We start from the raw sequence: 13,756 nt of genomic DNA on the forward strand, positions 1-13,756 counted from the left end.
ATTCCTGCTAAAAACTCAGCAAACTAAGAATAGAAGAAAATTGCCTCAACCTAATGAAGGGCATCTATAAAAACCCTACAGTTAACATCATAATTCATGGTGGAAGATAATGCTTTCTAAGATCACTTCTGTTCAAGTGTTATCACTTCTTTTCGACTTTGTACTGGGAGTCCTTGCTAGAGCAAAAAGGCGAGGAACAAAAAAAAAGGCATACGGATTGAAGAGGAAATAATTAACTGTCTTTATTCAAGGATGACATTATCATCTATGCCAAAAATCCTAAGAATCTACCAGAAGGAAGAAAAAAAAAAACCCTCTAGAGCTAATTAGTGAGTTTAGCAAGGACACAAGATAAAAGATTAATCTATGTAAATCCATTGTATTTTTATATACTAGCAATGAACAATTGGAAATTGTAATTTACTGAAAAATAAATAAATTTTTAAAAATATGTGCAAGACCTGTACGCTGAAAACTACAAAACATTGCTGAAATTAAAGGCATACATACATACTTACTTAAATGAAGGAATTGGAAGGCTCAATAATCTTAAAATGTTAATTCTCTGGAAACCAAGCTAAAGATTCAGTATAATCCCAGCCAAAATTTCAGACTGACAAGATGATGAAGGACCTAGACCAGACAAACAATTTTGAAAAAGAACAAAATACGATCTCTTCCGCAACCTGATTTCAAGGATTACTATTGTCCTACAGTAATGAAGACAATACAGTATCAGCATACAGATCAATGGCACAGAATAGAGTCCAGAAAGAGACTACCACTTACATGGTCAACTGATTTTTGTTAATAGCGCTATGATAATTCAATGAAGAAATGATAGTCTTTTCAATATATGTTCCTGAAACAGCTGAATATTCATATGCAAAGAAAATGAACATTATCTTTTCCCCCACTTTATATGCAAAAATTAGCTAAAATTAGTTCACAGATCTAAATGTAAGAGCTAAGACTAAAAAAATTCTAAAAAGACGCATAAGGGAAAATCTCCTTGTGACTTTGGATTAGAGAAAGTCTTCTTAGATAAGACACAAAGAGCATAAGGCTTAATGAAAATTTTGATTAATTAGATTTCCTCTGCAAAAGACACCATTAAGAAAATGAAAAGGTGAGCTACAGACTGGAAGAAAACATTTGCAGAACATATATCCTAAAAGGGAAGCTGCTCATTTATTGGTAGTAGCAGTGCAAAATGATAGAACTACTTTGGAAGACAGTCTGGCAGTTTCTTACAAAGCTAAATATAGTGTTACCATACAATCCAGTGATTGTGCTCCTTGACATTTACCCAAGTGAATTGATAATTTGTGTCCATGCAGAAACAAACATATGAATGTTTATAGTAGCTTTATTCATAATTGCCAAAACTTGTATGCAACCAAGATGTCCTTCAATAGGTGCATGGATAAACAAAGTGTGGTACATCCATAAAATGGAATATCATTCAGCAATTAGAAGAAATAAGCTATAAAGCCATGAAAAGAGATGGAGTAACCTTAAATGCTTATTGCTAAGTGAAAGAAGCCTGTCTGAAAAGGCTACACATTGTATGATTCCAACTATATGACATTCTGGAAAAAGCAAAAGCTATAGAGACAGTATCAAAAAAGTCAGTAGTTGACAGTTTGGGGAGTATAAGGGAGGGATGACTAGGTGGATCACAGGACATTTTTAGGGCAGTGAAACTATTCTGTATGATACTTTTAAAGTGTATGAGTGACATTATACATCTGTCAAAACCATTGGAACTGTACAACATAAAAGTCAAAATCCATGGAAATGTGAACTATAAGGCTTTAGTTAATAAGGGTGTATCAATATTAGCTCATTAATTATAACATTTATCACATTAATACAAGATACGAATAAGGGAAACCTGGGGTAGGGGAGCAGATATATGGGAATTCTCTGTATTTTCTGCTGAGTTTTTCTATAAATCTAAAGCCTTATTGGCTACAGTCCATAGTTTACATTAGGGTTCACTCTTTGTGTTGTACATTTGATGGGTTTTGATGCATGTATAATAACATGTAATGTCTTTTTTCTGGTTTTGGTATTAGAGTAATGCTGGCCTTTATAGATTGAGTTAGGAAGTGTTTCCTTTGCCTTCTAGAAGAGGCTGTAAAGAAATGGTATAATTTCTTCTTTAAATGTTTGGTAGAATTTACCAGTGAACCCATCTGGACCTGGTGCCTTCCGTTTTGGAAGGTTATTAATTATTGATGTAATGTCTTTAACAGATATAGGGCTACTCAGATTATCTGTATCTCCTTTTATGAGTTGTGGTGGATTGTGTTTTTCAAGGAATTGGTCTGTTTCATCTAGGTTATCAAATTTATGTGCATGGAATTGTTCATACCATTCCTTTATTATCCAGGACATCAGTAGTGATGGCCTCTTTCATTTCTGATATTAGTAAATTCATGTCTTATCCCTTTTTTCTTAGTTAAGCTGGTAAGAAGTTTATCAATTTTATTGATCTTTTCAAAGAACCTGCTTTTGGTTCTTTGATTTCATGTTTTCAGTTTCATTAATTTCTGCTCTAAATTTTATTATTTAATTTGGATTTAATTTGATCTTCTATCTTGAGCTTCCTAAGCTGAAATTTAGATTATTGATTTTAGATCTTTCTTCTTTTCTAAATATGCATTCATTGCTATAAATTTCCCTTTAAATACCGCATTCACTGCATCCCACAAAATTTCGTAAGTTGTATTTTCATTTAGTTCAGATTTTTTCAGAATTTCTATTGAGATTTCTTCTTTGACTCATGTCTTATTTAGAAGTGTGTTGATTTGTCTCCAACAATTGTAGCTGGGATTTTTATTATACTTTTTATAATCTTTATTCTTATAAACTTGTTAAGGTGTGTTTTATGCCCATACTGTGGTTAATCTTGGTGAATGTTCCATGTGAGCTTAAGAAGAATGTGCACTCTCCTGTTGTTGGATGAAGTTGATTGATGGTGCTGTTCAGTTTAACTCTGTCCTTACTGATTTTTCTGCCTGCTGGATTTGTCAGTTGCTGATAGAGGAGTGTTGAGGCCTCCAACTACAATAGTGGATTAATCTGTCTCTCTTTGAAGTTCTGTGAAATTTTTCTTCACATATTTAGATGCTCTGTTGTTAGGATCATTTACGTTATAGATTGTTATGTCTTCTTTATTATGTGATGTTTCTCTTTGTTCCTGATAATTTTCCTTGCTCTGAACACTGCTCTGTTTGAAATTAATATAGCTACTCCAGCTTTCTTTTGATTAATGTTAGCACGGTATGTCTTCCTCATTACCTTTACTTTTTTTTTTTTGCGGTACGCGGGCCTCTCCCGTTGCGGAGCAACAGGCTCCAGACGCGCAGGCTCAGCGGCCATGGCTCACGGGCCCAGCCGCTCCGCGGCATGTGGGATCCTCCCGGACCGGGGCACGAACCCGTGTCCCCTGCATCGGCAGGCGGACTCTCAACCACTGCGCCACCAGGGAAGCCCTACCTTTACTTTTAATCTACCCGTGTCTTTATATTTAAAGTGGGTTTTTTGTAGACAGCATATACTTGAGTCTTATTTTCTTATTGTTTGGTCTTCTATTCATTTTCTGCCATCTCTGTTTTAATTGAGCATTTTATATGACTTCATTTTTTCTTCTCTTTTAACTTATATCAGTTATATTTATTTTTTTTTAAGATTTTAGTGGTTTCCCCTTGATTTTGCAGTGCACATTTACAGTTAATCTAAGTCCACTTTCAAATAACACTATATTACTTCACTGTAGTATAGCAACACAGTAGTTACTTGAAGTAACTGCCTCGTAACAGGGTATTTCCAATCTCTCTGTTAGAGCAGGCTGTCAGTCATTTCATTTATCCATAAGCTGTAATCATCAAATACACTGTTGCTGTTATTTTTGAAGAGTTAATATACTAGATTAATTAAGAATTTTAAAAAAGATTTTATTACTTTCATTTATTTTTTCTCTAATGCTCTTTTCTTTATGGAGATCTGAGTTTTGAACCTATATTCCTCTCTCTGAAGAACCTCTTCTAACATTGTTTTCAAGGCAGGTCTACTAGCAACACATTCCCTCAATTTTTGTTTGTCTGACAAAAAGTCTTTATTTCTCTTTCACTTTTGAAGTATAATTTGACTGAATAGATATAATTCTAGGTTGGTAAGTTTTCTTCTTTCTACACTTCTTTCCTATCTGAATGCCTTTTCTTTCTTTTTTCTTTTTTTTTTTTCTTTGAAACTTTCTTCATTGGTTCTTTTTTATTTATTTTAATTGAAGTATAGTTGATTTACAATTTTGTGTTAATTTCTGCTGTATAGCAAAGAGACTCAGTTGTACATATACATTCTTTTTTATATTATTTGTTTTTTTCTTGACTAATTGTCCTGGCTAGAAGATTCAGTACAAATGTTCAACAGAATGATGAGAGCAGACATCCTTATCTTGTTCACAGTCTTAGGGGAAAAGCATGTGTTAAATATAATATTATTCACTACTAAATATAATAGTAGCTGTGGATTTATACTTTCTGTTCTAAATTTTGATTTTTTTTTGCATGTGATTCCATATCAGTACCTACAGAGAACCTTCGTTCTCTGTAAAAGTGGCATAATATTCCATTGCATGAATATAACAAAAAATTTTTAGTCAAACTTCTGATAGATATTTAGGTGACTTTTTCACTTAAAAGTCATGCTGTAATATGCAGTCTTGCTACATGTTATTTTGCATATGTATGTATATCTCTAGGATAAATCTTAAAAGAATCGTTGTAATTTTGGTAGATATAGTCAAACTGCTCACTAGTGTGTTCCCACCAGAAAAGAATGTGCGAGAATGCCTGTCTTCTGCCATATTCTCACCAACATGGTATGTTACCAGAGTTTTATCCTTGCCAATCTCATTTAAAAAAAGAGTATTTCAGTGTAGTTTTAGTTTGCACTTCTCTTATCATGAAGGAGGTTGTATATCTTTTCATACGTTTAAGAAGTATTTGAATTTCCTTCTTTGTGAATTTTTCATATTCTTTGCCCATTTTTCTTAATGTGTTGCTGATCTTTTTCTTACTGGTTTATAGAAATCCTCCCTCCCTCTCTCTGAGCGCGCTCTCTCTCTCTCTCTCTCTCTCTCTCTCTCTCTCTCTCTCTCTCTCTCTCTCTCTGTGTGTGTGTGTGTGTGTGTGTATGGAAATTAACCTTTGGTCTGCAATATGATTCATAAGTATTTTGACCCTAGTTTGTCATTTGTATTTTGACTTTGCTGATTTTTGACAAGAAGAAATTTTAAATGTTCATTTTTAAATGTTCAATGCCATTTATTTTAATGGGCTTGTTTTTGTTTGTTTAAATTATAGCTTCCGGATTTGGCATCATAGTTATGTCTTTCCCAGTCAATGATTATAAAAACATTCTTTTATATTTTCTCTGAATACTATTAAAGCCAAGCTTTTTAAAAAGCCCTTTCTCCTTTTAAAAAGTATAAGATTCCCATTTTTAGTTTTTTGACATCTGTGTGGGTCTCCTAATTCTACAGGTATCTCTAAGAGTGGCTCAGCTCCCTGAATGCCTTGAGATATAGTTTATCTAATCTAAGAATTTGAACTTTTTTTGGTTAACTAGATGACAAGTTCTTTACTCATTAGAGAATTCAGTTCTAATTTAGTTACACTTATTTCATCCATTTTTTTCAACAGAACAGATCTCATCCTTTTTTATATCATGTATGCAGAAGCAAAATAAAAATTGAATTCTCCATTCTCTCTGTCTCATTTCTACTTTCTGCTCAAATTCTTATTTTTTGGTTACTTGTGAACTTCTCTTTATCTTTTTTGTTCAAGTCTCTAGAATAAAAGAAGAGGATGTCTCTTGACCACAGTCAATCTTATCTCCTATTTACTTAGCTTTTTCAAGAAATACTTAATGAGCAACTACAATATACTTGGCCATGTTCTAAGAAGACAGAAACAAAATTTATGATATTTTTGTTTTTAAGGGAGAAAGATAAGGTTACTACACATAATCGCAATACCATTATCATTACCAGGTATTTGTCACTTATAGTGCATAACTTTTGTTAAAATTTTTTGTTTGTTTGTTTGCAAGCATAGATGGACTGTGCTTGGGTAAAATACCCAGAAGTTTTGAACGAACTTGTCTTCTCTGCAGTTCATTTTTCTAAAGTGCAGTGGTGAAGGATTCCTAGAACTGGACATACAAGAGGGCTTAGGCTATATTTGTATCAACTCCAAGTCTACAAAGCCAGTCATGGCATGTTCTTCCAAGCACTTGTGGCAGGTGACATATATTTTTACTGAGTTGTGCTAGCTTTCTAATAATGCTTTTTCTTAAAGGAAGCAAGACCCATTTATTCAAATAGCATGTGATTCATATCTGTTTCTCTGGTCCGTTTTCAGTATTTCCTTTGTCTTTTTTGTTTGTTTGGTTAGTTAAATTCAACTTGGTACTTGCCTCTTGAGAGCTACTAAAGAAATTCTGACTTTAAAGTGAATAAAGGTCTCAACTTCTTTCACATTATCCTAGAACTTAAAAAGTTACATATTAACAAATATGGACCTGTATTTGCTTTCTTGGAAAAACTAAAATTGATCTTGATTGAACTCAACTATATCTCAGAAATTAATTTTCTGTATTAATAAAATTATGGCTGCAGTTTCACTTAAAAACTTTTTCTTTCTCTGAGAATTTATGTATTGTGTAGTGAGATTTTTTTTCCTACCATAAAACCAGCCTGTACCAGGTTTTTGATGTGCAAAAACCTTCAGGTATATTTGGTTTTATAGCATAATTCTGCCCTCCACTTGATTTCCTCTTTCTCTCTTGCCATCAGTCTTTCCACATTCCCTCCTGTCCTCTCCAAATTTGGGAGCAATAAGGTAAGTGAACATAGAAAGGAGGGGAAGTGTATTAGAGTTTTCAAGTCAATGATCGTTTCTGTTCCTTTACTTTTCCCAAAGACTTGAATTTAATCAAAGTCTACCAATATGTAAAGTAACATAGGATATTGTAGAAACTATATTGGCTTAGTACCTGAAAATTTTAAGCCAGTCATTATCTGTTCCCTGGAGAAACAGGTGATCTTTATAGCTCTTTGAGCAAAGAGGTGAAGGTTGAAAGGGTGGGTGGTATTCTTGAACCATAAGAGTATAACTTAACACATCTAGACTGGAAGAGCCATGTTAAGAAGCAACAACTCAACTAGCAGTCAGTGAGAGCATATATCACACATTTAAATGAGTGAGAGTAATGCATAATGTTTTAGATTAAATAATTAACTGCAAGATGATAGAGTAGCTGGCTGTATAGTGATAAAGTCGAATAAGCTTTAGTATGTAAGAGCTCAAGCCTTGATGTTGGACCGCCTGACTTAGCCACTTACTAGTAGTGTGAACTCAAGCAATCACTGTATCTCATTTTGCATCATCAGTGTCTGTGTCTATAAGTTGAAGATGATAATAACACACCTACCTTTGCTGAGTACACACACAATCTCATAATGTGCAGAGAATATAGTTCCTGGCACAAAACAAAAGCCCTCAATAAATGTTAAAGTTCTTTTCTTCCTTTTTTTTAAGATTTCTTATGCTACCATAAGAGTATTAAAAGTATTTGCAAGGTTAACAATGCTACATTAGATTTATTAACAACGAATATTTGTATTAAGGCAATTAGGAATTCTAGCTTGTTTTATAAGAGTTAAGTAATTGTGTACATTACTTTTTTTCCCAATGGTGATAATCATTCCGTGATATATGTTGAATGTCTTCATTATCCTGTCTTTATTAGACTTGTGTTACACTTTAAGAAAATGATAAATTTACCTATTCTCACTCTTTGTGGCATTCTCTAGTCTTCTTAATTTTTTTCTTATCTAAATCTAATAGAAACTCATTCCTCTGTTTAAATTATATTTGGTCTTTTGACATTTTTCTTTGTTTTATAACAGTTATAATTTCTTCTGTATCAGTTTATTTCATATGACTTAAAATTTCTTCTTCAGAGGTGTTTCTTTAAAACGTTGCTAATGTATAGCCCCTCTCTTCTACTTAGACTTATTTCAATCTTGTGAATTACCTGGAAAAGTACATTTAAATGTAAAAATGCATTTTTAAAATTAGAAAGTGTATCATTTAGAAGATGACATACAAAAACCAAGATTGTTAGACAGCTCATTAACAATTTTACATTGATACATGTGAAATGATATTTTTGTTTAAATAAAATATAATTTAAAAATTAAAAAAATTAGAAGATGTGTTAGAACTCTGAAGGATCTACTCTGTATGGTAGAAATAACATCTAAAGTATTATAGGGATAAGTTAAAGTTTGATACTGTTGCCGCTTGAAATTTGGATTTTTTGTCACTTACAGAATTGAATCTTAAAATGTTAAGTGTGAGAGTTGTCATCTTGCATGTTTTCATTTATAAACTAAATCTTTATAGTTATGCTCTGTCTTCAAAATCGGACAGCAACCATTTATCAGAAAAACAACACTTAAAAGATAGAGACTGCTTAGTGTTCATTCTAAGTTTGAATTTAAAACTCTGCTTTACTCCCACTATTAAAGGATAGTTAGGACTACGTATTTCCTGTGACAGTATGATTCATGGTTCATTTTCTGTGGGAAAGGTTGTGAGATTAAAAAAAACAGATCAGCTTAAGATACTGAGACATAAGGGGATCATTCCCCTAATGAGATCATATGGTCCTTCAAGGCTCAGTTCAAGACTTGCCTTTCCTGAATTGCCTTTTTCTGCTGAATTTTCAGAATTGGAAAATGGTAGCTTTAGCATTATCATTATTTTTTAATGACAATCCATATAACGATTACATTCCTATTTTTTATTTGTATTATGCTTAATCATTTAATAAAGCATAAACGGTATCATTTAGAGTTTGAGTCTAGACTAGAAAGTCATTAGGAAATTCTGTCAGGTAGGAAATTTAATACATTTTTTAAATTATCATTGGCCTATTCAGTCTTTTCATGGTTTAGTTATAAAAATGAGTTTTCCATTACTTTTAGGGTAGGAATAGAGGCCAAGATTTATTATATTGCATGATAATATTTACTCTGAAATCTATATATTACCTCTCATTGAAAGATTTGGTTGTAATGAATCAAACTTTCAAGTAATATCTTTTAAAATTTTCTTTATAAAAAGGAAACAAATCAAGAAGAAAACCACGGTCTGGAGCAAAACAGTGTGTGTTATTATTTTAATATACTGTTGTCTTTTCAGGCTCATGAGAGGCTAGAAGATTCAAAACTAGAAGCTGTCAGTGATAATAACTTGGAATTAGTCAACGAAATTCTTGAAGATATCACTCCTCTAATAAATGTGGATGAAAATGTGGCAGAACTGGTTGGTATACTCAAAGAGCCTCACTTCCAGGTAAACTTTCCCTATTGCTCTTCTTTCCGAGTCCCCTATATTCCCAAAATATTCTCCTTTAGTAGTTAAGTTTCAGTTTAAGATGATGTTTTTTTAAAGATTATTTAGGGCCATATTTTGCAAATTCCAGCTTAGATATTTTAATATCCCATTCTGCTGGGACTACATAAACAGACACACATACTATACAGATGTATAGGGTCTGTCACAGAAATACATCAGAATGGATTTTTCTTTGTGTAATTAAAAAAAAACAACAACAACAGCCCTGCTTCACCATCACAGCACATGCTGGGGACGTTTTTCTCCCTGTGATAGTGGATTTTTCTTCCTCACTACCACTGTTTCCCAGCCCTCCTTGTGACCAGCTGTATACATTTTCAGTATTGCTTCTAAGACTGGGGTGCACTTGATGACCTTGGAACAAAAGAGAGCTGTATGATGATAGAAACTATGGCATAGCATACTTTCCATAGGTTAAAAAATAAATAAATAAATGCAATTTAAGCATTTGTCTGTGTAGGTGAAGAGTTAATCAGTTTACCAAAGAAGAATCAGTTTCAGAAGAAAAGGAGGTCGAGGAGACTTCTTATAAACCTGTAATTAAGACAGTGTGGTATTGGGGCAGTATTAGAAAAATAGAAACCCCAGAAATACATCCACAGACAAATGGCAACTTGATTTATGACCGAGATAGTACATTTTAGTGGAGAAAGAATGGACTGTTCAATAAATGGTCCTGGGATAAAGTGTCACCTGCTTGCCATTGCAAATCTTAGCATTAAAACTCAAATGGCAAAACCCTTTTGCTTTTTCTCAGAGACTTTCTGTGACTCTCTAACAATGTTACTGCAAAAATTATGTACATTTATAGTGAGATGGTTCCTACGTAAATCTGTATCTTAGGTACAAAAAATACAAATACATGTCAAAGACACCTTTGTGAAGAGGCCAGTTAGTTGAGGCCTTATAAGGCATACTAAGTTATTTGGACTTTATTCTGAGGACATTGGGAAACTTTGGCTTGGGATTGCGGGGGTGGGTGGGTGGTGGTGGTTATTAAACAGGGAGAGGTCAGATTGTGGAGCCAGATGGTTTTGTACCAAGGCAAGAAGTTGTGACAGCAGTACAGATAGTGGGAAATGTGAGGATTTTCAAGTTCTAAGCAGCAAGATCAATAGGGCTTAGTGAGTGGTTACATGTGACAGCTGCAGAAGAGAAATGTGGGAAGTTGATAAGGACAGGATTTCTGACAATTGATGGCATCCACTCTAGGAGAACTGTTTTGGACATGTTAATGTTAAGGTAACTGGCCATATTAAGTTTGCAATACCTTAGAAGCATCTGGTAGAGCTTTTCAAGCACGCTATATATTTTATGTAAGTATATAAAATTTAATACATAAATTTATATAAAGTTTAATAAATACATAAAATTATGAAATGGCAACAAGTAAAAATTAAGATGTTCCATTTTTACTACCCAATCCACTACTGTACTACCATAGTGCATATTCCTCCATACTTTTTCTAGGCATAAATGTACATACATATTTTTTTCCTTTACTGATTGCAATCATTTTGCACAAGCTATTTTGTAATTTACCCTTTTTTTCAGTTGTTGATTTCCACTTTTTCATTTCAGTGGACCTCTGTCTCATGTAGTACACATTCTGTATTCACACATCTCCATTTCCCCCAAAATATTCTTTATAGCTGCTTTGTGCATATGAGTTTTCAACCTACATCCATGTGTGGCATCTGGGTGGACCATCCCTTTTTCCCTTGATTATGATGTTGACCCATGGAAGAGACCAGGCCATTTTCCTGCAGAATCCACTCCCTGGATTTATCTGGTTGCTTTTCTGCTGTGTTGTTTATTTATCCCTTCTATTTCTTATAAACAGAAGTTTTACCTAAAAGATGATTCAAATTAATTATTTGGAACTAGAATGCATCTTAAGGTGATACAACATAAATTAATCTACATCAGACAACGTATAATACCTGGTTGGTCCATCACTCTTGATGCTGACATTAGTCCTTGATTAAGAGCAATGACAGCCTGATCCTACCCTTGAAAGCCTTTCCACTAGGAAGTAATCTAGTATGTTATTATTCTAGCATTATACAAATGCTGTTTCCTTTCAACCATTTACCTACTGACAAACATAAATTAATAATCCTTGCCTGAGTCAATATTTTCATTAGAGGTTGCAAAATGACATTTTTCAAATTCTCTCATTCTGCATTTATTAGCTGGTGTTCTTATGTAAAGTAGAGCTTTTCCTCATCAACTGAGCTGTTTAGTTAACCTGTAATGCATTTCCTACTGAAAAGTTAGGGAAATGCTAGATTCTTTTTTTTACCAACTTTCAAAGTAAAGAATTGTTTAAAACAGCAATCTCAAATGGTAACAAAGGAGGTTTTTTCAGTCCTGCTTTTTAAATAGCATTGTGGACTTACGGAGTTTTCATTAATTAATGAAATTAATCCTCTACAATCCTTAGTTTTGTTTTGTTTTGATTTGTCGAATTATCATGACTTTGGCCAGTTGTGGGCAGATTTTTAGTATATGAATCTGAAGCTCATGAGAGTTCTGGACCAGGGGGGTTCTCAGTGTATAAGCAGTGGTTCAAGTCACAGGAGTAGATAATAGTGCCTAAGAAGAGTATATACGGTAAAAACTAAGCAGCCCAGATTAGTGATTTGAGTAACTTCCAGCGTGTATAGGAATAATACTTATATATGGATTTGTGAATATTTTTCTTCAGTCTCTTATACTATTTTCATGAAATGACCAAAAATTACCAATTAAACCCGTATACTGATTGCTTCTGTTCTGAACCTGTTGACATTTTCCCCCTTTTATTTTGATCTTTTTTTTGTTTGAATTTGAACTCCCACCATTCAAAAAAATTTTTTTAATTTAGGTTTAAGCTGAGTATACACAATTACAGTATAAATAAAAATAAATATAACACCCCAAATTATAAGAAATTCCTAGAAAGCTAGATCAAAGTCATCCGTGAAGATAGCACATATACAGTAAATGTAGGAGGTAAAAGCGTGTTATATTCAGGACCATTACTGGCTCTTTTTTCCCCCCCAAAAGGTAAATTTTATACCTTTTTAGTAATATGAAATTTCCTGTCACTGATATAAGATGCTAATTTTTATTCACTGGATATCTTTTAAGATATCCAGACATTTTGTACATGTGAAAAATATGTGGTGTTGCTAACAACAGGCTTAGGATAAAACTTACGGTCCTTGGCATTTGAATTTGCATGATAGCTAACAAATAGGAATTGATAAATATTGAGTGATGGTGATGACAGTGGTGGCAATGAAATGCATTGCCTCTATTGCATCGCACTTAGACGTCTAGGTTCAGTTTCCATTAAACATAAGGCTTTAAAACAAAGTCACAAAACTATCAGTCTCTAAAAAAGTCACAAAACTATATCAGTCTCTTCATATCTTTTAAAACAAGGAATACAATATTGTTTGATAATAAGTAAAATGATACATGCTTATATGTCATAAAAAGATTCTGTATATACTTGATTTAACTCATATTTGGGAATTTAATAATTGTGGCTTGGAAATTTTTAGTACTCTACTGGGATAATGAACTAAGTTATTTTTAATAACTTATTCCATCTGTAATTAATAACCACAGGCTGTTTTGAATCCTTCTAGTCACTCTTGGAGGCCCATGATATTGTGGCATCAAAGTGTTATGAGTCACCTCCATCAAGCCCAGAAATGAATAATTCTTCTATCAATAATCAGTTATTACCAGTAGATGCCATTCGTATTCTTGGTATTCACAAAAGAGCTGGGGAACCACTGGTGAGTTGATAAGTCAGTGCCCTCTTAAATCTGAAATCTGACGTACTTGTGGCTGAGTGACTACTCTATCTCAATTTTTTTCTCTTTCATAATTTGTATCATTATGAAAACTTCATTCATGTTTGTTTTATCAGTCTTTTTTGCCCTGTGTATAAAATACACAGCTGATGCTCTCTCAACTTGATTTAGCATGCAAAATTAAACCAAAATTAAAATTTAAACTGAAATAGAGGCGAGAAGTTTGCTTATGAGTAGCAAAAATTTCAAAAGATAACTATTTTTTTCCTATAACCTTTGAAGAACTAAACTCAGGTTGCTTGCTAATTATATAATATCAAAACACAGAAGAAGGTTGTTATGAAAAATTGAAGTGACTATACTATACTCCAATAAAAATTAATTAACAAAAATTGAAAACATTGGTAGGACTCTGTAAGTAATGAAGTTTACAATTTCCTGCTG

At 33.2% G+C, this 13,756-nt stretch overlaps 1 protein-coding gene across 2 annotated transcripts in view; it reads left to right on the top strand.

The window, feature by feature from the left end:
- Positions 1-13,756, top strand: part of PALS2 (protein associated with LIN7 2, MAGUK p55 family member) — a 104,107-nt gene that overhangs the window by 60,183 nt on the left and 30,168 nt on the right. For both annotated transcript variants that reach the window (XM_007466062.1, XM_007466063.1), the window contains exons 3-4: positions 9,285-9,437; positions 13,142-13,294. In XM_007466062.1, coding sequence (XP_007466124.1) covers positions 9,285-9,437; positions 13,142-13,294 — 306 coding nt within the window. The remainder of the gene's footprint in view (positions 1-9,284; positions 9,438-13,141; positions 13,295-13,756) is intronic.

This window comes from Lipotes vexillifer, unplaced genomic scaffold (genome assembly GCF_000442215.2).
Source record: "Lipotes vexillifer unplaced genomic scaffold, Lipotes_vexillifer_v1.1 scaffold150, whole genome shotgun sequence".
In the NCBI taxonomy this organism is placed as follows: Eukaryota; Metazoa; Chordata; class Mammalia; order Artiodactyla; family Lipotidae; genus Lipotes; species Lipotes vexillifer.